Source organism: Phoca vitulina, unplaced genomic scaffold, assembly GCF_004348235.1.
Source record: "Phoca vitulina isolate PV1807 unplaced genomic scaffold, GSC_HSeal_1.0 scaffold106, whole genome shotgun sequence".
Taxonomy (NCBI): Eukaryota; Metazoa; Chordata; class Mammalia; order Carnivora; family Phocidae; genus Phoca; species Phoca vitulina.
The window spans coordinates 1,227,681-1,250,724 of NW_022589809.1; the positions used below are offsets into that span (position 1 = coordinate 1,227,681).

General features: G+C 62.3%; 1 protein-coding gene across 1 annotated transcript in view; it reads right to left on the minus strand.

The window, feature by feature from the left end:
- Positions 1-23,044, minus strand: part of OBSCN (obscurin, cytoskeletal calmodulin and titin-interacting RhoGEF) — a 133,173-nt gene that overhangs the window by 2,757 nt on the left and 107,372 nt on the right. Inside the window, exons 71-94 of the mRNA XM_032397906.1 lie at positions 21,202-21,369; positions 20,919-21,021; positions 20,542-20,671; positions 19,459-19,567; positions 16,404-16,446; positions 12,184-13,310; positions 10,209-10,475; positions 9,419-9,515; positions 9,024-9,145; positions 8,352-8,464; positions 8,034-8,202; positions 7,796-7,877; positions 7,053-7,253; positions 6,479-6,539; positions 5,987-6,064; positions 5,495-5,667; positions 5,364-5,390; positions 4,583-4,735; positions 4,441-4,486; positions 4,232-4,309; positions 1,975-3,844; positions 1,347-1,424; positions 929-1,039; positions 602-769 (exon numbers count right to left, since the gene is read on the minus strand). Coding sequence (XP_032253797.1) covers positions 602-769; positions 929-1,039; positions 1,347-1,424; positions 1,975-3,844; positions 4,232-4,309; positions 4,441-4,486; positions 4,583-4,735; positions 5,364-5,390; positions 5,495-5,667; positions 5,987-6,064; positions 6,479-6,539; positions 7,053-7,253; positions 7,796-7,877; positions 8,034-8,202; positions 8,352-8,464; positions 9,024-9,145; positions 9,419-9,515; positions 10,209-10,475; positions 12,184-13,310; positions 16,404-16,446; positions 19,459-19,567; positions 20,542-20,671; positions 20,919-21,021; positions 21,202-21,369 — 5,574 coding nt within the window. The remainder of the gene's footprint in view (positions 1-601; positions 770-928; positions 1,040-1,346; positions 1,425-1,974; positions 3,845-4,231; positions 4,310-4,440; positions 4,487-4,582; positions 4,736-5,363; positions 5,391-5,494; positions 5,668-5,986; positions 6,065-6,478; positions 6,540-7,052; positions 7,254-7,795; positions 7,878-8,033; positions 8,203-8,351; positions 8,465-9,023; positions 9,146-9,418; positions 9,516-10,208; positions 10,476-12,183; positions 13,311-16,403; positions 16,447-19,458; positions 19,568-20,541; positions 20,672-20,918; positions 21,022-21,201; positions 21,370-23,044) is intronic.

Sequence of the window (23,044 nt, forward strand, 5' to 3'; positions counted from 1 at the left end):
CATGGTCGGCAGCCTGAGGGGGGCTCCCCGCGGCTTCCAATGCAGCGCAGAGCCCCAGCCAGCCCGGCCTCACCCTCCTGCACCTGCTGCCAGGTCCCTGAGCCCACCATCCCCTGGACCCGTTCAGTCAGGGTCCCCTTCCAGTGCCGACTGGCAGAGGGGCCCAGTGCCTCTTCTGGTGGGGGCCTCGGGAGGGGTCTGCTCTGCCAGGCTCCCCTCCCACCAGTGTACATCAGCAACCCGCCGCGGAGTGGCCCTCCCTGACCGCCCTGTGCCAGCCGCGGGCTCCCATCAGAGGGGCCTGTCCTGGCTACTCAGCTTCCCCCGGCAGCCTGGACACTTGGTGGTGACCACTGGTGGGAATCAAGCTAGTCCCACAGCCCCTGTTTTGCATCCTCTGCTTCCCCTCCGGGGGGCCCCAGTCTGCAGAGCTGACTCAGGCCTTCTGCGGCCCCGCCGTGGGTGACCGGGTGGTAAGCATCCCATCCCTCAGTGAAGGGCACCAGCACAAACCAACTCCCCAAGTGACAGGTGGTCTCCAGGCCCCATTAGAATCAGTCCCCGCCCCGTCCCACCCAGGGGCCTGGCGCGATCCACTCACCTGCCTTCCGGAGGACAGCCCTGGTGGTCACTGTGCCCAGAGGGTTGCTCACGCTGCACGTGTAAACCCCCAGGTCCTCAGCAGTCACCACCAGGATGGTCAGCAGCTGGAAGTTCTTGACCGTGGAGGAGATGAGGAGGCGGCTGGTGCCCTCCAGGGGAGCTCCGTCTGCAGCAGGACAGAGCAGGCCTGGGCAGCGGCTCCAATAGGCACCCAGCCTTGAGACACCCGCCCTCTTGGGGCCCGTTTCCCTGCATACAATGACAGCAATGCCCGCAAGGGGCACCCCCTGCCTTCCCGGCCCCCAGCCCCAGAACTCCTCCTGACCTTTGGTCCAGGTGGCCTGTGCAGCTGGCTGGGCCGACACTTGGCAGGCAAGAGTCACGGACTGGCCCAGGACCACCGTTTCATCCGAGAGCTCCCTTAGAAATGATGGCGCTAGGGCATGGGAAGGGGGGCCGGCAAGCTTTCAAAGGTGACCCCCAACCCAAGAACACAGCCTGGACCCCCGAGAGGAGGATGCTGGGGAAGCCCATGCCCGCTCAGCTCATCTTTGGCACTAGCACCTCCTCCAGGAAGGCCTCCAGGACTGCCCCAGTGTTGGGCACTGGAGCCGCTGCCCCCCAACCAATCTGGGCTCCAACCCCTGTGGATGTAAGCTTGCCCCCTCTGCCGGTCTGGGCACCAGGGAGGGGCTCCCTTCCCCCACAGTTGGGTCCCCTCGGCCCCTGGGCAGCGCACCCACCTCGGTCCCTGCTCTTCAGGCCCAACCGGAAGGAAGCCAGGCCTGCCTTCTTCCTGGGGGGGCTCTCTTTCTCCAGACCTGCAGAGAGGAACAGGCCTCTGGGAAGCGCACGCGAGGGGCCCAGCTCCCCTGGGAGCATGGGAGGAGGAACTCGGAGCCACCCGTGGCGGGATCCCCACGTGGCAGAAGAGCCCCAATCCCAGGGGCTTTTGTCGCAAAGGAGCTACTCTGCTGCAGAGACCACCCCCTCCCCACCCCTGTCAGGGTCAGTCTACCTTGGGCAAGGGCACCAGGGGCAGGTAAGACTCGGGAGCCCATGGTGCCTGGGGAGGCCTGGCCAAGGCCCCGACGGTCAGGGACGGGCCAGCAGGGCTGGCGTGGTTGGATGCTCTCTGTATGAGTGTCTCCAAGCCTCCTTAGGTCCCCAGGCTCGCTGGGCCTCAGATGCACATGGGGAGAGGCTGAAGCCACATGGGTGACCTCAGGAACAGGGCTGGGTGTGTATGGCACGGGGAGGGGGACCCTGGAGAGAGCAGCTTCTGGGTCACCCCAGCCCTTCCCCGCGTGGGAGCTGAGGTGCCCCAAGGCCTGCCGGGCGGAGGGGAGAGGGGTGGGGCGGGGGAGTCACCTCCAGGCCTGCCCCTGAGGAGGCGGGAGATGTGGGCCACGGAGGCCCTCACCCTCCGGCGCAGGCCCAGCTCCGCGGGCTCGTCCAGTATGGCGTGCCTTCCTGGGAAGTGGAAGAGGCCGCCGGAGGGGGGCGACCACTTGCGCTTCCTGCTGCGGGGGGCCTCCCTGAGCAGAGTGTCCATGTCCTCCGGCTCCTCGGTGATCTGCAAGCTGGCTGGCGGGCCCAGCGCGCCCGGCCAGGGCCCCTCGGTTTCAGACTCGGGGGACGACGGTGGTTCTGGTGGCACAGGCCTGGGGACCTTCCTGAAGATCATGAACTCGAACGGGAGATACTTGATGTCATACAGGTCAGACAGGTTAAGGTAGGCAGGTTCCACCTCTGAGATATCCAGGGACACGGTGTCGGCTGCTTCTGCGTCCCCAGACAGGTCTCGGATCTGCACTAGGGACACCTGGGAGCCCCCACCAAAGTCCTCCCACGAGCTCAGCTCTGGGGAGGCCCTTGAGGGTGCCCCGCTGCCCTCGGGAAGGGGTTCTGCGCTGGCCTGGGGGGGTGGGCTCTGTGCCCCAGCATCATCATGCTCCTCGGAGGACTGAGAGGTGGCCCAGGCCATCCTGGCCCACAGGGGACCCTGCCCCAGCATGCCCCCCGCGTCCCCGCCAAAGGCAAAGGTGCCGTAGCCCGCCACTCCCGCGTAGCCCCCACAGCGCGCCCCCAGTGAGAACTTGCGCGCGGTGGTCTGCTCCTGAGGGCGCTGCGGGCTGGGCTCAGACTCTGATGCGTCTTCCGGCTCCGCAGCCTGGGAGGGGCCAGGCTGCGCGCCCACTGCTGAGGCCAGCCCTGGGGAGCTGGGGGGACTCGGCCTCCCAGGGAGAGGGATGTCCTTTGGTCCCTTCTTAGAGGCTGGCTGGGGGCTTCCTTTGGCTGGAGAGAGGGAAGAGCTCAACGGTGCCAGGAGGGACCCCGTGCACTGCTTTGCAGGGAAGGAGCCAGAAGGTTGTGGTGTAACAGCCTGAGGGGGGCCACAGCCTTCCTGGGGAGCAGGACTCCTCTGGGGATGAAAGGAAGGCGCGGCCTGCCCCCCGCGGCTGTCCTGAGATGACCCCTCTTGCCGAGTGGACCCCGGGTCGCCACCGGTGCACGGAAATAGTCCCGGCTCCTGCCGGGATCCCTCCGGACGCTCCGTGTCCCTGGCACGGGAGAGCCCTCCCGGCCAGCTCTCCCCTGAGTCCGCCTGGAGGTCCGAGCGGCCCGGGCCACGGCACTGCACTCCACCACCGGCCTCAGGCGCCGCGCTGGCGGGGGGCGGCCGGCCGAGCGCCAGGGAGCGGCCGCGGCCGGGGGCCCCGAGGGCGCTGCAGCCCGGCAGCCGCAGGGCGGCCGCCTCCTCCCGCGCGCCATGCTCCAGCAGCGGCTCTCGCAGGCCGGGCAGGGCGCGGGCGAAGTAGCCGCCCGTGAGCAGGTGCCGCCGGCCGCCCGCGGCGGGGCCTCCGCGCTCCGGGCCCTCGCCCGCCTGCTGGTACAAGAGACTGCGGAGGACGCTCTGCCGCGGGACGCAGCCCCGGGCGGCGGGCGCCTCCGCGCGGGGGGCCGGCGTGGGCGGAGGCGCGGCCTCCTCGGGCAGGCTGGCGGACGGCCGCAGGAAGCCCCGAGGGTGCAGCAGCGGGGAGTGGGCCACCGGGGAGGGCGGCAGCGATTTGGCTCGGGCGAAAGGCGCCCGCTCGTTGTCGGAGGACGAGGACGACGAGCTGCTGGCGTCGCCGCGCAGGTGCCGGGCCACCCCGAGGGATGGGCTGTCGGGAGGGCCCTGGAGCAGCTCGGGGATGGAGCGCATCACCAGGATGGACTTGTAGCTCATCAGGGAGCGCTGGGGGGTGCGGAGGACAGGGGCGCGTCAGCCGTGGGCCCGCGCCGCCCCGGCTCCTACTGGGCCCAGTCGGGGCACCCAGGAGCTGGGAGCGTCACAAGCTCCACTCCTCAAGCCCTAGGGCTCTGTCGTTCTGTCCCTGCCCTCGCTGGAGTTGCACGCACTTCCGCCCGGACCTGCCCCGGCGGCTCAGAGAGCGCAGACCCCAACGACGGGCCAGAGCGAGGCTTCCAGTTCTCCCAGGCCGGGCGGGCGGGACGCACAGCCAGCCCTCCGGACCTGGCTTCTTTTGCGGGCCTCCAGTCCCCGCCTCCTCTTCTCCCCAACTCCCCCCCACCCCAACTCTCCCCTCCCCGCCCCACCACTCCCACTCGCTGCCCAGCTCACCTGCCAACGGCTGCGAGCCAGCAGGAACTTGAGTTGCTTGGTGTTGATGAAGTGGGCCTCCTCCGCGGGCACGGACTTCTGAGGGGGCCCAAGTGAGAGGGGCGGTGAGGGGAGACCCTGGTGCACCCGGTGGCCCACGCAGGCCTCTACCCCTCCTGGCCTCAGTTTCTCTCCCTGTGCAGACTTGCTCGGGCTCACCTCGGACTCACCTGGAACCAGGGGTGGGCGAGGCACTCGGCTGCACTGGGCCGGGTCCTAGGAGGAGAGGAAGGCCAGGGCTCAGGCCAGGGTTCAGCTGCCCAGGCCCAGGCCTAAGAGAACCCTGGGCAGGGGGAAGGGGTGTGCACTCACTCTGGGGCCCTCCGCAGGGCAGCCGTGATGAAGTCCTGGGCATCCTCGCTGAGGTGGGCAGCCGCAGGGCTGCTCCAGGACACCCGCCCCTCCAGTACGTTCAGGAGCGTGGCTCGGTCACTCTCACCAGCAAATGGTGACGAGCAGGTCAGGCTAAAAGCAGAGACGCGACTTGCCTTCAGATGTGACCTGGTTTTCTGGATCCATAGGGGGCAGGTGGCCAGGACAAGGGAGCACCCAGTCCTGCCTGGAGACCGCCACAGTGCTACTCCCATGCAGCCCTGAGAGTCCTCGCAATGGTCTGAGATTAGCCCCGAGATCCAGCCTCAGCCCGGGACGGGGATCAAGGGTCAGCCTGGCGTGTGTACCCAGCCTCAGCCCGGGACGGGGATCAAGGGTCAGCCTGGCGTGTGTACCCAGCCTCAGCCCGGGATCCAGGTGCCGTCTACACCAGCAGCATCCTCAGGGCAGCAGGGACTGTTATGAGAGGCCTTTCTGCAAACCACCCAGACCCTTTAGGGACACAGCTCACTGCTTTGCCTGGGGACCGGGCAGAGCCCCTCCGGAACAGCGGAACAGCGTATGTAAGGAAAGAACTCAGCAGAAAGCACTTCTCAGTTGGATGACGGCTGGTTCCCATAATAGCTGCCCTTTGGGGCCTGGGTCTTTGATCTGGGAAGCTGGCCAGTAGTGCTCTGGCCTCCCACAGGCCTGATGCGGGGGCGGGGGGGCTGGGGCTGGCTTCAGATGAGGTGGCTGACAGAGGCAGGGGTCTGCTCACCTGAGGTAGGAGACGACCCCCATGGCCCTGGAGGAACAAAACCACAGTCAAAGTGTGTGCTCGGGGTTGAGGGGTGCGGGGGGGGGAGGGGAGGGATTGTGTGTCAGGGGGCTGCTGGTCTGCGAGCTCACCAGATGTCGGAGGCCTCGCTCACAGGGGTCTGCTCAATGATCTCCGGGGACACAAACTCCGGGGAGCCATACTTGCTGTACTGTGGCTCTCCTGGGGTGATTTTTTGGGCAAAGCCAAAGTCGCAGATTTTAATGTCTTCCCGAGCAGGATGCACCATCAGAATGTTGGGGGGCTGTTAGGGAGAGTCAGGGAGGGGTAAGGCCATGCCCTAGGGAGCAGGGAACCCCCGGGTCTGTGATGGGCTGTTCCAAGCAACAGTGAGGCCAGAGTGGGACCGTGGGCAGTGCTGGGGGTGGATTTCAGTGCCATTTGGGGACAGCCTCCAATTCATCCCAGCTGCAGCCCCCTGAAAGAGCTCCCCATCCCCAGAGGCAACCAAGTCCTAACAGGGAATCTCAAAGTGGTGGCCTGTGGCTCCCCCACCAGCCGGCAGGCCCCAGGCTCCCACCTGTCCCTCCCCAGTCCCTGGGGACCCCGAGGGGGCCGAGTACCTTTATGTCCAGGTGGAGAGTGCTGCAGCCATGCAGGTAATGGAGCCCCTCCACCAGCTGCTGGACATACACCTTGACCTGCAAGAAAGGCCAGGGCTCAGGCGTGAGCCATCGTCCACCTCTTTCTCCACTTCCTTCCCTGTGCCACTCCCACCTGCAAGGCCCCCACTTCCCTCAGATCTGAGCTTGGGATGGTTCCACAGGGCAGCCATGTGCAAAGCCTCCCAGACCCCATGGGCCCCAAGGCCAGAGGATTTCTCCAGCCGGGCAGTGGATCAGCCTGGCCAAAGCAGGAAGCACCGTGTCTCAGGGCCAGGGGAGCATGGCCCCCTGGCCAGGCAGAGCCTGTGAGGGGGAGGCCGTGGGATGGCTTGGAGAACTCCGCTGAGGAGCTGCCACGCCCCATGCGGCCCTGGGCAACCTCAGACGGTCTCTGAGCTGGGGAGCGCTGGGGGCCTGTGTTGGCAAGGGAGCAGGACACTGTGCGGTCACCTCAGCCTCTGTCACCACACTCTTCTTGAACAGACGGTCCAGCAGGTCCTCTGATGAGCACCTGGGGCTCAGGTCAGGAAAAGCTCTGGAGTCTGCAACTCACCCAGCCCCACACACCTTTGGCAAGTCTTATCTTGGGGTGGGGGTGGGAGCCACGCTGGGGAGGGTGGTGCTCAGGCTGACGAGGGTGGGAGGAACAGGGACCCCGAGGACAGGGGCTGAGATCAGTGGGTGGCAGCAGCAGAGTAGGAGGGGAGCGAGTCGTGCGTGTCTGCCCCTCGCTGGACCTTGGGTGGGCAGCCTGAGGAGCCTCTCAGCTTTAGCGCTGGGGGCAGCCACATAAGTCGGACGTCCCTGCTAGTGAGGCCACGTGGAGCATGGCAGGGGCCCAGTGAAGGCATGTCCTGGACCCTGTGGACACAGCCCTGCCCAAATTCCGGAACCACGGGACCGGAGCTACAAGGACGGTGCTGTGTCCAGGGACACCAAAACAACGGGCCCCACGTGGCCCTCAGACCCCTGCCTGCCCAGGGCGCGCCCCTCTCTGCACTCTCTCCGGCTGAGGGCGGGATACAGCTCCAGGACAAGGATCAGGGTCTTCCGGGTCTCAAACTGGTCCAGCAGCCGGGTGACCAGCGGGTGGCTCAGCGTGGCCAGGATGTCCCGCTCGTGGTACGCATGGGTGCGGGTCCTGCTCCGCAAGGGGATGAACTTGGCTGCGCAGAACATCTGGTTTCCCTTGTGCTGCACCCTCTTCACGAAGCCAAACACGCCCCTGGGAAGAGGGGAGCCACGCTGGGCGCATGCGACAGGCTCCCCGGGGTCGTGGTTGGGGTCGGGGTAGGGGTGGGGTCCGGGCTGGAGGAGTCCTCCAGGGAAGGCGGCTTCTGGGGGCGGTGCTTGTGAAAGGCCGGGCTCCCGGGTCAGGGTCTCAGGAGTAGGGACTCGGGGAGGCGGGGCTGAGGGCGGGACTGAGGGGCGGGGACTCGAGGTATGGATTCGGAGGCGGGGCTGAGGGGCGGGGTCTCGGGGTAGGGACTCAGGGAGGCGGGGCTGAGGGGCGGGAACTGGGGGAAGGACTCAGGAAGGAGGGGCTGAGGGCGGGACTGAGGGGCGGGGACTCGGTGTCGGGACTCAGGGAGGCGGGGCTGAGGGGCGGGGACTCGGGTTAGGGACTCAGGGAGGCGGGGCTGACAGGCGGGGACTGGGGGAGGGACTAAGGAAGGAGGGGCTGAGGGCGGGGACTCGGGAGGCGGGACTGAGGGGCGGGGACTAGGGGCGGGGCAGCGGCTCGGGGGCTGGGCTTCTGGACCATACCTTCCAATTTCCTCCTTGACCTCGTAGAAAGAGCGCAGTTTCCTTCGATAGCTTTGCTTCGCTGAGTCCGGCTCGCTGTCTCCTGCAGTCAAGGAGCGGGAAGCCCTCGGTGTGGGTAAAGATGTCCATTTCCCCCAAGTGTAGCATCCTTGTGCTGGAGCCTGTGAGAGGCCACAGACCCCACCCCGTGCCTTCAAGGAGCAGACACTCGGGTTCTAGGAGGGATCCCCCGACTCACCCCCGTGGACTACCAGCTCCGCTTTACACATCACCTGGCCACCAGCGTTGCGGGCCAGGCATGTGTAGACACCAGCGTCGTGCTGGGTCACATCGCTCAGCACCAGGGAGTAGGTGGTCCCCTCCTGCTGCTGGCTGAGCCGGGCACCATCCACCAGCTGGGCATCGTCCTGGGGGCACAGGCGGGTGGGGCCACCATCAGCCCAACCTGGAGACCCCTGCAAGGCAGGCTGTCCCGGCCCCCAGTGAGCGGCTTGCTGTCGGGTGGGAATGCCACACACTCCCCAAGCCCGGCCCCCCACACGGCGCCTGTCCCTACCCGGTACCAGGTCACCATGGGCTGCGGGTTGCCCTCAATGACCGCCTGGAACTGGGCTGTGCTGCCCTTCTGTGCCTGCACATCTTCGATGATGACCTGCATGGACGGGGGCCCTGGGGTGCAGGACCGAGCCTGTGAGAGGGGGCCCAGGCTGTGCCGCCCACCCTGCCCACCACAGCCCCTCCAGCATGGACTCGTCAAGCTGGGGCTTGCAGTCAGAGAACCCCTGGTGGACCAGCATTGACCCTGGGTCTGTCTTGACACCCCAGGTGGGCAGCCAGGCCCTGAGATACTCCCCCGGGGCACCTGCCTCCCCAAATGAGGACAATCCCCTCCTGACTCTGCCCGGGCCCCTGATGGCCAGTAAGTGTTTCCTTCCATCTGACCTCTGTCTGTCCTGCTTAGACGTTAGCTGTCCAAGGGCAGGGCATGCAGAGTGTGCTAACCCCTGCTGGGGAAAGGGGCACCCAACATCCAATTCAGTCCTGTCAGCACCCCCAATGAGAGAGATCTCACCTCTCCCAGGGATGGCCCTCTTAGGGAATGCAGGGAAACGGCAGTGAGGCCCCCGGCCACAGCAAGGCCGGGACAGGCCAGGTGGCTTTGCAGTTTCCTCTGCACAAGTGCCCCCCCCCCCCAGTCCAGGGCATGGGGAGCACACATGTAACCTACTTGCGGCAGCTGTGTCGCTGGCCTGGTACACGTATGTCCTATGGGTGGTCTCCGTGAACACTTGGCTGTGGACGTCCCACAGCTCCACTGTGCCTGCCCCCGGCCAGGCTGTGCCCTCCATCCTGTGGTCATGGAGCTGGATGAGCCGTCTGCCTGTCTCCTACACTTCTGGAGTGCGGGCGGCCAAGCCTCACCATAAGATGGGGGTGCGTGCCTCCCCCTCCCTGGACGGCAGCAGATGTTTTGGGAGGGGATGTACAGAGAGGGGACCCAGCCCTGGGCAATGAGAGGGCTCCACCAACACCCCTCACCCTGAGGGCGGCCTCTCCTCCGTGCTCTGCCCCTGGGATGTCCCTCTCATGAACTGCCCCCACCCAGCACGCCAGGGAGGTTACCGGATGGGCACGATGCGTCCCTGGCCCTCGGCACGGGCCCCTGAGTCCTGCTCCTGGCCCTCCTGGGGGAGAGGCTGTGGCACTTTCTGGGGCTCAACTGGTAGGAGACAAGGGGCCTAGTGAGACATTGGGATGGAGCTGGGACTGTCCCCCACAATGTGCCCCCATGTCGTCCTCCAGGCCCAGAGGGTGGGAGCACAAGACAGAGCCGGGACTCCAGGGGTGCAGGGCCCTATGAGTAAGAACGGACAGGGAACACCCACTCCTGAAACCCAGGGCTCCCGACCTCCCTACAGAGCCCAGAGCCCTGCCCTAGCTCCTAGCCTGGGCCACCAGCCCTGAGGCCCCCTCGCCAGCCACTCTGCAGGGCCCCAGCAGGTGCAGCAGCTTCTGGGGGGAGGGGCCTCAAGGCATATCTCTGGGGGTCTCATCTCTCTGGGGTGGCGGGGGGGTCTACCCCTCCCTCTCCTCCCTCTCTTCTCCCTCCTCCCTCTTCCCTCTCCTACTTCTCCTTCCCTCCTCCCTCCACCTCCTCCTCCCTCTTCTCCCCCCTCCTCCTCCCTCCTCCTTCTCCTCCTCACTTACCCAGGAGTACAGGTTCCCCAGGCTTTCTGCCCAGGACTGACCACCAAAGTCTCTGGCTCCCAGGACAAATGTACTGGGGAAGAACCTCCCAGCACCCACTCCCCTGCCTAGTTTCATAGATGGGGAGACTGAGGCTGAGTGCATGGAGCCATTGGGATGTCATGGTCCCTAGGGCTCTGCCCATTCGCCCACACAGGATGGATACCTGGGGTGGCCAAGGTTGGGGCCAGCACAGGGGGGACTCTGAGAGCAGGTGGCACTGGGTGGTCAGCCTGAGGCCGCTGGGCCTCACCAGATGCATCTGCATCTTCCATGCCTGGGAGTTGGGGGCCAGCGTCCTGGAGTTTGGGTGGCCCCCCAGGGCCAGTGCTGGGGCCAGCGTGGTCCCCCGTGGAGGGTCCTGGAGCCTTGGTGCACACCGTGACCTCCTGGTCTGCTGGCTCCAGGGCAACTGCGGGATGGACAGCAGCATCTGTGAGAGAGGCAGGTCAGTGTGTAGGGGTGAGAGGTGGCCTGGGCCCCAGAAGAAGGCTCCAGAAACCTAGTCACAGGACTCAGAGTCCCATGCGTGGGCTCTCTGCCCCCAGCTCCCAGGACATTTTCCTCTTCTACCTAGAAGTAACTTGGTACAGCCACCCCACAGCCTCACACATGCCCAGGCATGCCCACCACTCCATTCCCAGCAGTGCCCTTCCCACCTGCCTGCCCCACCCACCCACTCAAGGCAGTGAACTCAGGGCCTTCAGGAGCATGCGGGCTCCTCTGGGGACAGGTGGGCCTGGATACCTACCCTCTGTCCTGGTTTGTCCTCAGTCTCAGGTCATCCCACCCCTTCACCCTGGGACTGGCTTCCCCCCACCCCATGGCCCACTCCAGACCCCAAGGTATTGGGCCACCCAGGCCAGGGTGGACCCAGCCCCACACTCTAGGGAGGCCTGGGGACAGCCTCATGCTGTCAGGGACCAGGGGCTCCTTCCTGCCCACCCAGGCCACCGCACCCTCACTGGCTCCTACCCCAGCTTCCCACACAGCCCCCGAGGGAACCCTCCAACTACCCCATGTGTGGGCTCTCTGCCCCCAGCTCCCAGGACGTTTTCCTCTTCTACCTAGAGGTAACTTGGTACAGCCACCCCACAGCCTCACACATGCCCAGGGATGCCCACCACTCCATTCCCAGCAGGTGCCCCTGCCTGGAGCTCTCCGCTGCCCCAGACCCTCTCTCTTGCTGATCTTCTGTACCCTCGGGCCCTCCAGAACAGAAAGACACTGGGCAGTCTGCTGTCTGTTTGTCCTCTATGACACTGGGAATCCATCCTGTCCTTACCCAGTCCAAAGACGTCAGCACGCCTCTGACGCAAACACCCTCTGTGTCAATCTCACCAACAGCCCCCATTGCACAGCAGGCTGGGAACAACCACTATGGGCCATCCTGATCCCAGTATATGCACCTGTGACCAGCCACACAGCCCATGTGAGCAAGCTAAACCTGTGAGCTGTCACGCCTCCATCCAGGGACCCCAAGAATGGGCCAGAACCCACAGGCTGATGCCGGGTGCTGACCCAGGGTCCTCCCCCACAAGACGTCGGAGCCACCAGACAGAGAGGCAAGAGAGCAGAACAGAGGCAGTGCAGGGAACCAGTTTATTATCATTGGGGGTCACTGATGGGCCACTTCCCACACACAGACCCTGGTTCACCCTGCAAAGAGGCCCAGGAGTTCCTGCAGAGCTAGGCCCTGCACAGGCCTCCAGGAGGCCAAGAGAAATGTTCATAGTGAAGATGTGGCTGGGGAGCCCCCCAGTGAAAGGAAGACTGGGACCCCAGCCTGGAGCAGGCAGGGCCCACCTGGCAGCCTGGCCTCATGAACGTGGCAGGACAGATGCAGAGTCCCTGACCTGCATCTAGAGACCTGAGCCCAGAGCTGCAGTCTGTGAGTCCCTCCGGCCTTCTGTACTTTCTGAGACGCCAGGTCTGGGCACGGTGCCTTCAGCTGGACCAGGCCCCATGAGGTAGCAAGTGCCTGGGGAGAGAGGGGCGAGCAGGCTCCAGCCCTGAGTTCTTGGAGAGTTAGAGAGAGGGTCAGAGCACACATGTGTCCATGGAGCGCTGGTTTCCTCCATGAAGCCACAGGGCCCGGCAGCCAGGCACCTGCTGCTCACAGCCTCAGCCCTGAGAGGGGCCAGGGGCCTTGTCCCCATCCGGGCAGATGTGCAGGGTGACGGTCTCGCCCACCGTCCCAAAGCTGACCGTCTGGGTGTTAACCTCCGTTTTGAAGCTGCTCTGGCCACTGTCTGCAGACCTCTGGACCTGGATGGAGAAGGACGGCTTCCAGGACGTAGCACCCCCAGCCCGGGCTTCCTGCATACAGAAGGAGACTCCTGCGGGGCCGAGGACCTGAGGTCCCAAGGGAGACGCCTCCCGGCGACTGAAAAAGCTAGGTGGGTTTCGAGGGCCCAGGGGACGCCCCACATTGAGCAGGACAGGCTGCCCCACCGTGGGCTCACTGATCTCTCTCTGGAGCACAGAGACCTCACAGGGTGGGTCGTCAGAAGTGCTGGGCACAGGGCCATGGCAGCCGAAGGTCTCCCCCTCCCGGGGCACGTAATCCTCCAGGTCAGCCAGCGTCAGCACTCGGCCATCATGTGTGAGGATCTTGGGGTCACGGCCCCAAAGGCTGTTGGTGCCCAGGGGCTCCTCCGTCAGGAGGGCACCTCCTCCCTCCACCTCCTCCACCTCCTCCATGGGGGTTTTCTCTTCAGCCCCCTGGGGAAGGAACGGCTCACAGGTCTCTTCTGGCCCCGTGTCCATGCAGAAGATGAGAGGCTCTCCAGTGCTGACCAGTGCCCTGCCCTGGGCCTGGGGCTCCTGGGCCAGTAGGTTGTTGTTGGAGTTGTTTGCATTGGGGTCTCCTATGGGGGTCCCACCAGGCAGCGTGAAGAGAAGCCCTGCAGAGCTGTCAGGTGCCTCTCTGGCAGGGGATGCACCCCTGGAGCCCGTCTTCTTCACCCTGACTTCAATGGTCTCCTCGACCTCTACCCACTTGGGCTGGGGCCTTGTGCCCTGGGGCAGGCCCGGCGTGTGGGACTCAGGCTCCGTCACATACAGCGTGGGTACAGTAGGTCTCCAGCCTGGCTCCACCTCAGGCCTGCGGGGCTGGCTGGCCCCCAGTGAGTACAGCACCTCAGGGGCCAACTGGCCTGGCCTGGGTGGGCTGGCAGTGCGACGGGAAGGCGAGCGGGAGGGGGACTTGTTCGGGGACCGGCGCCGGCCACGAGGGCTCTTCACCACGGTGGTGATGGTCTCCTCTCTGCAGGGAGAGGGCCAAGAGGAAATGTGCACAGAGACCTGTACCCTTGCCCGTTGCCCACGCCATCAGCACATGCGGGGGCCACGTGAGTGATCAGGTTAGTGTAGCGAGCAATTGGTGACACTGCATAAACAAATTCCTACATGTGTGCTTGAGCCCGCCCTCTGGAACCTCTAGCCAGAGAACCAATGGAACAAAGCACAAAGCCTCATCTAGCCAACTCAGGCTCTAGTGCACAGATCTCAAAACAAGAGTTGAGGCAACAGGGGAGGCCCACGCCTCATCACAGTGCACCTCCAAACCCAAGACCAAGTCTGGTTCACAATGTCTCCACGTGTGTCTCTTCTCCATTTATGGCCACCTTCTTTTGGAGATGTCAATGCTCCTCGTAGAGCTAATGGACAGGGATGCAGGGACACAGCCACGTGGCCTTCTTTGTCTATCCCATGAGTGCTTTGTGCTTTGTATCATGGGGGATGACCCCCGTGACCTCTCAGAGGGCAGGAGCCTCAATGGTCCTCAGCTGGAGATAGGTTGGCAGCTGATGCTAGGTCCAGGAGGGTTGTCAGAGCACTGATCTGCTGCCTGTGCTCCTGATCTGTTCGTCTGGGGGCATGAAGCCCAGCAAGAACACCCGGCTCTGAGCGTGGCTTGGCCGTCATGGGCTGTGTGACATCAGACAAGCACTTCCTCTTCCTGGGCCCCTTCCGCCTAAATGGGAGCGGGCAGGAAGGAAAGAGGAGGCAGAACGCAAGGCCATTTGCATGTGAGTGAACATCAGGTACTGGCCAGGGACTCTGCAGCAGCCTTGGGGGTTGGGTCTGACCTCCTTTTGCAAGTGTGGACCACGAGGCTGAGAAGGCTGCACACATGCCCAGGCCATGATTCAGAAGTCCACCAGTCACCCCCAGGACCCCCTGCCACCCTGTGCCCCTGACCTTGGCGGGTGCTGGGGGTACAATGAGTATCAGGCAATATCACGGAGCAAGGATGTGCTAAACACACAGACCCTGGGGAACTCACAACTCTCCTGGGCCCTGGGACCTGCATTTTCTCTTGGGCTCAGGCACGCATGTGGTGACAGCTCAATGCTGTCGTCACCTGCCTGCTATGACTAAGGCAAGCTTGTGCTCGCTCTCTCTCCCTCTCATTCAGCTTTTATCCAACTTAGGGCTCCACCCAGGAGCATATACTTCCAGGGATGGGCCCAGAAATGTGTGCTACAGCACAGCAATTATAGGCCCTGCCTCCTCAGCCCTCAGCAGGTAAGAAGGAAACACTACACCCCACTCAACTGACGGGGGAACTGAGGCTTGGAGGCGTGGCCTAATAAAAAATCACAGGACTGCCTTCCTGCCTCATGCCCAGGCTCGGGAGCACTAGGCTTGTCCCTGGGTCGGAGCTTGCCCAAACATCATGGGAACTTGGGCCAGGCCCATCGGCTGGCCTCATGCCTCTTCAGTTCGCCAAGGCAGGACAGTCAGTCATGTGGGTACTGGGGTCATGCCTCCTAAATGCCTCCCTGTGTTGAGCTCATTACTGCCCCCGTGAAGGCATGTGGGCATCCTGCACTGGGGCTCCCAGGACAGCAGGTGGGACTGCCAGGTGGCAGGGGTCTCTCTCCAAGCCCTTTTTCCTCCCTGTGTACCCTGAGTCCCCACTCTGTGGTGTGCCCTTGGGAGAGATGCCTGGCACAATTCCTCCAGCTGAGCTCCTCCAGCAACACAGGGTGTGTGTTGCTACCTCCCTAAGCCTGGAATAGATTGGACTTCAGGATGCCCCTTGAGTCCCCTAGTCCGGCTGCCCCAGGTGCGAGTCCTCTCTGAAGTCTTACTGATGAGGCAGCCTGGCCCTGTCTCTGTTTCTCCATTTTGTCATCTGTAAGATGTAAATAATAGAAATGCTCCCTTCATAGACAAAATGTAGAGTTAACCTGTGTATAGCTCTGGCACAGTTGCATGCCTCCAGGGATGCTTACTACTGCCCCATGTACTTCCCCATGTGGGCAGCAATGTGCCTTGGGGGAGGATGGAGAAAATTGAGGAAGGGTTAATCCAGGATCTGACCAAATGTCTGGCGATAGGATTCTCCAAAACTTGGCCAACTGCAGGCCCCTTTAGGAGGTCATAGGCCCATGAGGAACCAAAAGGAGCTTCCCAGTCATCTGGTCTTAGACCAGTCTTTCTTGCCTCCTGGCTTCCACAAACTTTTACACAATCTCCGCCTGCAGACACCTCCTACTGGATCATCCAGGTGAAAACCAACTCTGCCTTCTGTGGGCTTACTCAGCTCCAGACCCCTTGTGTTATTTAATTAGCAACAACCCCAGCCTTGAAGGCACCTAATAAAAAGGGGACAATGGGCGTGGCACCGGGGAAATGGGTTAGGCTTTCAATCAAGAACCATCCTGAGCAAACCTCTTCCCTGAACCTGAGTTTCCCCATCTCCCTAATGCTAGGGTTGGGACTGGAGACCTTTAAGGGCCCTAGAGCTGTGCTGCCCACCAGAGCTACACTATTTTAATTAAATGCAAGTTAATGAGAATAAGTAAAATCTAAAATTCAGTTCTTCAGTTGCACTTGACACATTTTAAATACTCAGTAGCCACTTGTGGCTAGTAGCTGTTCTTGTAGTGGACATCATAAAGATAGAATATTTCCAACATGACAGAAAGCTCTGTTGGACAAAAATGCCCTAGATCCTAGGGTTTGAGGAGTAGAATATTCCCTCTAGCCCACTGTGGGAAGCAGCTCTTGGTCCCAGCTCCAAATTAACTGATGTGATTCTGGGTCCAAGCCCTGAATGAGCTGCTGTGAAGTATGCAGAGTAAGTCTACCCTGTGGAGGCACTGGAGTATAGAGGCCCTGGAAGAGAGAGCTGTGAGGTGTGAAGGTAGCCAAGGCCCCAGGGGAAGGTTGGTCCCCTCGGTGGCATCTGCAAAGTCCTGGCAGTCTGCATGGTGAGCAAAGGCCGTGTGGGCAGGCAGTTAAGACAAGCAGGTGGACAGGCCACACGGACAAGGTCCACGTGGGTTAGTGGGCATGCAGGGGGCACTGCAGTCAGGAGGAAGTTTAGGAACACGCCTGCACTTACATGATGACGGTTTTCTTGGGGACTTTAGTCTCCTGCTCAGTGACTACAAAGAAAACAGTCGGAATAGCGAGGGTTACAGATCAGCCAGCGCTCGGGTGCTGAGCCATTTGAGTGGCATGGCAGTATAGTAACCTGCTCGGCTTCAGAGCACTGTATCCAAGCCCTGCCTGATTTGCCTGTCTCACGTTGGAACCTCAGTTCTGTCATCTTTAACACGGAGATGACAGCGCCTGCTCTGAGTGGCTGGGGGATGAGCAAGTGTGACATCAGTGTGTCCCATATGAGGAAATGAGGGTCTTGCAGTGACTGCAGCAAGAGTAGGGGCCCCGTCTAGGCTGCCCATGCAGAAATCCCAGCTCCTTCTTCAGCCCATGTGCCCAGGGAGCCCTGTGAATTTGTCAAACCTGAGGTCCCACTTCTCAGACAGAAACTGAAGGCTAGGGGTGGGGGGAAGGAAAGGCTCATGTGAACCAAACTGGGACTGGGATGGCTGGTGCCTATTTTATAAAAAATCCTAAAGACTAAAGGCATCTCTCCAGGGGAAAGAGACAGTGGAGTCCTAGAGGTGGCACATCTGAGCTCTGTACCACGAGGCCATGGAAATCCCATCAGGAGCAACCAGAGACACCTGGACAGGGTCCTGAGCTCCAAATGAGCAGGGAAACCTAGGTCTCTCCATAGAAGTTCCCCATAAACTCAACTGCCTTGATTGCCCTAGATTTCCATCTCCTTGGAGTCAGCAGATGGAGAACTTGAGTCCCAGAGACAGGACAGGACTCGTCTGGGACCAGGCAGCACCTGTTCTCACCCATCCTGAGGCCTCTTCCTCTACAGCTTCTGGGCAGGGCCAGGCTTACCATTGAGATGCCCCTCCAGCCACATCTTGCTGCACAACAGGCAGTCCAGCACATACCAGTACCCTCAGATCTCAACAGTCCCTCTTGCCATCCTGGGGACAAAGCTGAATGGGATGCTCAGAAAAGTCAGGTGGCAAGGCCTGCAGCACACAGCACTCTGGCTTCTGGTGTGTGGGTTTTAGGCTTTGCTGCAGTGCCATATAGAGAAAGGATTTCCCTTAGATAACCAAGAGTATTTTAAACTTGTCTCTGATTGGGTGCATGTGAATTAAAGGTACGAGCTGTGTCTGTATGGCCCTTGAGAGCCTCCTTTGTGTGTGTGTGTGCATATATGCATGTATGTGCACACACACATGCATGTATGTGCATGTGTGTGTTTGTGTCCGCTGCCTCCCGGAGAGGGTAGCCCCCTGGGAGAGAGAATGGGACCCAGCCAAAAGGCCTTGTGTGTTTGGATTAAGTTGGGTCCAGAGCAAGCCAGCCTGTTTGCCGCCTGCAGTCCACATCCTGCATGCAGAGTAGTGGGAAAATCCAGAGCTCCTTCCCTCACCCTCCCGATTGGAGTCCTGTCCTGCTGCTCTGAGGAGTGGTCGTCAGGGAATGTCTTGGCTCCTACATTCCTGGTGCCTTTGTTCCTGACCTGACCTGCCACCTGATGGGCTCTAAGCCCCGGTGAATACTGGCAGCCATCAGAGGGGTGCAGCCATGCGAAGCGGGGCTCCCGGCCCAGTGCAGTTCCAAAAGCGAGGGGGCAGCACCCACCCCACAAGGCTGGCTGGGGCTGTTCTGGCTGTGGAGCCACCAGGTTAAAGATGAAGCGGCAGGATAGGGTTAGGAAGCAGGAGGCGGCGGGCTCCAACTCCTGGGTCTGTGAGGACTGGCTTTCTTGGATGTGAGGTGCCATGTTCCTGGTATCAGAGGGCTGCCCTTCTTCCAGACTTCACAGCCATGACACGTTGACAGAAAGTGACCCATCATGACAATGAAGTGAATGCCTCTGTAGGACACGCTTGTCTCCAGCCCAAAAAGGAGTGCTAAAGTCCTTGCTCAGCACCTCCCCAACATAAGACGCCATATGGCAGGAAGTGCAGGTGCCCTCTGGGGGGGCAGGAACATGGACCCCTGCCCACTCTGTGATGGCTGTGGAAGGCATCAAGGCTGTGAGGTCGAGCTCCAGATGCCAAGTAGGCTGACTCTGGGAGGGTCCAGACAGATAGAGGCCCCTGGACGTTGGGCCCCATCCAGGATGGACTGGATCCATTAGCCCAAGGCATCGCAGAAGCCAACACTCAGGACTTGGGAGGACATGTATTCCAGCCCGACCTACTGTGAGAGCTACAGCTCCACCAGGTGTTGATCCAGCCTCTGCCTGCATGCCTCTAGGGACAGGAGGCTCATCAACTGACAAGGTAGCCCCTTCTAGGTGGGGCAACCCAGACTGGAAGAAGCTGTCCCTGGACCTGCAGCCTGCCCTGCAGGCACCATAAGGTTGCTCTCTGACTGAGCAGGCCCAGGACAGATGCCAGCTTCCTCCCTTCCCATCCTGGCCATTCTTAGGCTGCGCACAGCTGGAACCCTGGACTCAGATGTGAGTAGAGGCATGAGATATCCTGCTGCCCACCCTTCACCTCCCACCCAGGTGGACATCCCCCCTTGGTGAGACCCATCCCAGGACCCCAGACACCACCCCAGGCCAGGCTAGGGAGGCAAAGCCACGGCATTCTGACTTTTCCATGAACAGCTCAACCCAGTGTGGAGGTACCAGGTCCCTGATATCACTCCCTCTCCTGGGAGCCAAGTTGGGACCCAGCAGCTGGTGCTCTGCACTCAGCACGCCTCCCACAGAGCCGTCCTCCCCAACGTTCCTGCTGCCTATTACGACGTCTTGCTGGCCACTACCCAGCAGCCTACTGGGCCCAGGCCTGGCCTCTCTACATACTCATTACTGCCCCAGAAATGGTAAGCAAGATGCAGGACCCCAGGGCTGCCCTCCAGCCTTGCCAAAGCTCTGGGCTCAAGGCTCACCTCACGCTGCCCCAGTAGGGGGCTGGGAACCAGCCCCTGACCCATGGCCTCTGCATCTCCATGTCTCCCAGCCAGACCCCTTCCTCAGCCCTCACTGCCCCTCCTCCAGGAAGCACACCCTGACTGGAAAGGCTACTGGTTTCCCCCCAACCTGGCCCCACAGTAGCACTTACCTTCCATGGCTGCAAGCTGCTCCCTGTGAAGCTGTTCCCGGGCCCGCACAGCAGGGCTCTGCATGCACAGCTCTGCCCCGCCCCTCGCAGAGCCCAGCCGGTTCACCAACTGCAGGGTGGATGGCAGAGCCCGCTTAGAGCCAGTGGCTCCCTTGGGACCGTCGAGGCCATCTCTCATGGAGGGCCCTCCCTGGCTGTGTCCCAGAGCCACAGAGCCCGCCACAGAAGAAAGGTGCCCACACAGACCCAGCACGGCCAGGGGTTTCCTAGGTGGTGGGGACACTATCTGCACAGTTCAGTGTGGTGGCCATGTGGGCCCCAAACACTGAAAACAGAACCAAATTCTTACCTAGAGTTAAATAACTGATTTCAACTCAAATTCATGTGTGGCTAATAGTAACAGAATCAGACAGTGTGGGTCCAGAGCTAACTCTGGTGTGTGCGCCTCCCCAGGAGCTGCCGGGGGGGCAGGCCCCACCTAGCTCAACCCAGGCTACCAGCAGCAACCACACAGAGGCTGGCAGCCAGGAAGAGCCACAGCCTACACACACCTTCCGCAGACCACCACCGGCCCTGCAGGTGGACAGGTGGCTTTGGTAGAGAGAATGCCACACAGAGCTCCCACCCAGGTCCCTGTCCTTGCCATAGACAGTGGGTGATGGGCTGGGGGTCCCAACCTCATTATGGGGATACTGGATGATGGTGGGCCAGGGGTCCCTCCTTCACTGGGGACACTGGGAGATGGTAGGTCTGGGGTCCCTCCTTCATCAGGGAGCCTGGATGATGGTTGGTCTGGGGACCCTCCCTCACTGGGGACACTGGGTTATGGTGGGCCTGGGGTCCCCTCCCTCATCAGGGACCCTAGGTGATGGTAGGTCTGGGGTCCCTCATTCATCAGGGAGCCTGGGTGATGGTCTGGGGTTCCTCCCTCATCGGGGACACTGGGTGATGGTAGGTCTGGGGTGCCTCCCTCATCAGGGACACTGGGTGATGATGGGCCAGGTGTCCCCTCCCTCATCATGGTTCAAGGACCCTGGGTGATGGTGGGCCCCGAGGTAGGTCCCCTGTGCCTGCCCACCTCACCTCGCACTCATAATGGCCCAAGTCGTCCTTGCTGGCTGTCAGGATCTCCAGCACCAGCAGACCGCTGCGGGGCTCACTCAGGGTTCGGTACTTGCTGCTGGGCGTTATCAGGGCCCCGTCCTTGTACCACCTGCAGCCAACCCCAGGGGGTGAGGAGGGCCTCCCCAGGTTCCTCCACTCAAGACTCTCCTCTCGCCCACCCTGCAGGATCGGGCTTCCATCCAGAACCCACGTGCTCCTGACGCCACCCACCCAGCCTCCAGTGGGTATTGCCCTCCCTACAGCGGGAGCCATGTTTAGAATCTGCCCACTCCCCAGGCAGCAAGCATGCCGCCTACCTCCCCTCCTGTGCCCCGGGTGCAAGCTGCCCAGCCCACCTGATCTGAGGGTGTGGGGCACCTTCGATGGTGCAGGTGACCTGCGCATCCTCTCCCTCCACAAAAGGAACTGCCCGGACCTTTTTCACAAATCGTGGGGGTACTGTGGGGCCACAGAGCAGGGTAAGAGAAAGAGACACACATAGAGACACCATGATGGAGCAGGACCGTACCCCCACTCATGAGTGCCCCAGATGTCACCGGCAGCCCACCCAATGGGGCCACTGAAGTGGAGTGGAGTCTGGATGCTTCCTACTCCAGTCTCCCTCCCAGAGCGGCTCACCTTGCACCAGGATCTTGCCCAGCGTGCTTGCATTGCCGGCGGCACTGGCCGCAAAGCACATGTACTGGCCCGAGTCCACACCAGTCAGGTTGTCCAGGATGAGGGCACATGAGCCATCGGGGTCTTCAATGAGGATGTGGTGCGGATCCACCTCCACTGGCTTCCCATCTGCAAAGGAAGGCAGCGCTGTCACGGAGGGCACCCTGCCAGGGACAGGAGGCTGGCCTGCCTGGGGGGTCACAGTCATAGGGCAGTGATGGGGGGCCACCCCTGGAGCACAGACCCCTGGTGGGGAGCCCGGCTGGTCACGCTGACCCAGAGTCCTGTCCCCTTCCCCAGATCTCTGTGCCCACTGTGTGGCCTCGGAAAGTAGGCTCATAGCAGGGTTCCTGCATGGCATGCCGCCTGAGGCCATGCCCAGAGGGGTGCTCTGAATCCACGGTGGGGCCCCATTGCACGGGGCGTGCTCCTCATCCTGGCAGATTGCAGCCTCTGGGGGCTCCCTGTGGGCTCTCCCACCATGACGCTGCTTTGGGTCACAGCGGCTCTTGCCCGTGTGAGCCGCCTGCGTTGTGACGGCATGGGTCAGCATCTGCTGACCCTCACGCTTCCTCCCATCCACCCCTCGGGAGGGCAGTTTGGTCACCGGACACACAGCTGTCCCCAGACACAATTTTTTCCCTCCAGGGTGCTGACAGCATTAAAGGGGCAGAGGTCCCCCCACCCGACCGCTCCAGGGTGAGATGTGTTCTCCTTTCCCCTCGGATACAGACATGGCCCGGCCAGCTCGCCTTACTGGGGGCAGCCTGACCAGAAGCAGGGTGGTCCCAGGGGCTTGTTCTCGCTTCCATGCAACTTTCTGAACCGCCCTGTCCCTCTGGATTGGCCGTCCCAGGCACAGGTCTGGCCATGAGAGGATCGTGGGATGGGCAGTTGCACTCCCAGGTTCTGCGTAAGGGGTGGGGGGAGCAGCTGGGAGAAACCTCCCAGACCCCGGGACATGGGGGCAGCGGGGCCTCCTTCCAGAAGACCACCCCAGGGCAGAGGAGGGGGCTCTCCCAAACTGCCACCGGGAACCAGCTGCTGCGTCCACCGGCTCCGACCTGTGTCTCTGACCGTGGGACCCAGGGAAGGCCCAGCAACGCCCCCAGGTGTCCTCAGCAGCCCTGTCCTTAACCAGGAGGGACACACAAATGCCCCCAGGGCCTGACCACCCTGGAACGGCTCCTTCAAGACCAGGGCTGGATTCGGGTATTCAGGCTGCACTGGAGCCTTGGAGACCGACCTGCCAGCCCAGACCAGCCCAAGTGACCCCCAGTAAGAGAGTCTTGGTTTACCTGGGGGCCTTGGACCCCATCTGTTGTGATATAGGTTTGGGGCTTAAGGCCACATGGCAGCGGCTTGACCTCTGCAGAGTCTGTGACAGACCTCAGCTGTGCCTGCGTGAGTGACCCCCCAACAGGTGCCCTGGACACAAGGCTCAGATCAGTGTCCCCGGGGGGCTGGACTGTGCTACTATACGTCCCCATGAGAGAGACACGAGATCTGCAGGACTCCACTGGAAGGGAGGGCGGGGGGACACCAGGACCCTGCCTGGACACCCAGCTGGAACCCTCCCCACGCGCCTCTTCCCGCTCCTGCAATAAGCCAGACCCTGAGTGCACACTCTGCTGAGTTCTGTGAGTCCTTCTAGCGATTCACTGAACCCACAGCTGGTCGTGGGACCCCCAAACCGGGTGTTAGAACTGGGGGTGGTCCAGGGGACCCCCGAATGGCAGCCAGTGTCAGAACTGGGGGTGACCCTGGGGACCCCCGAAGAGCAGCTGGTGTCACAACTGGGGGT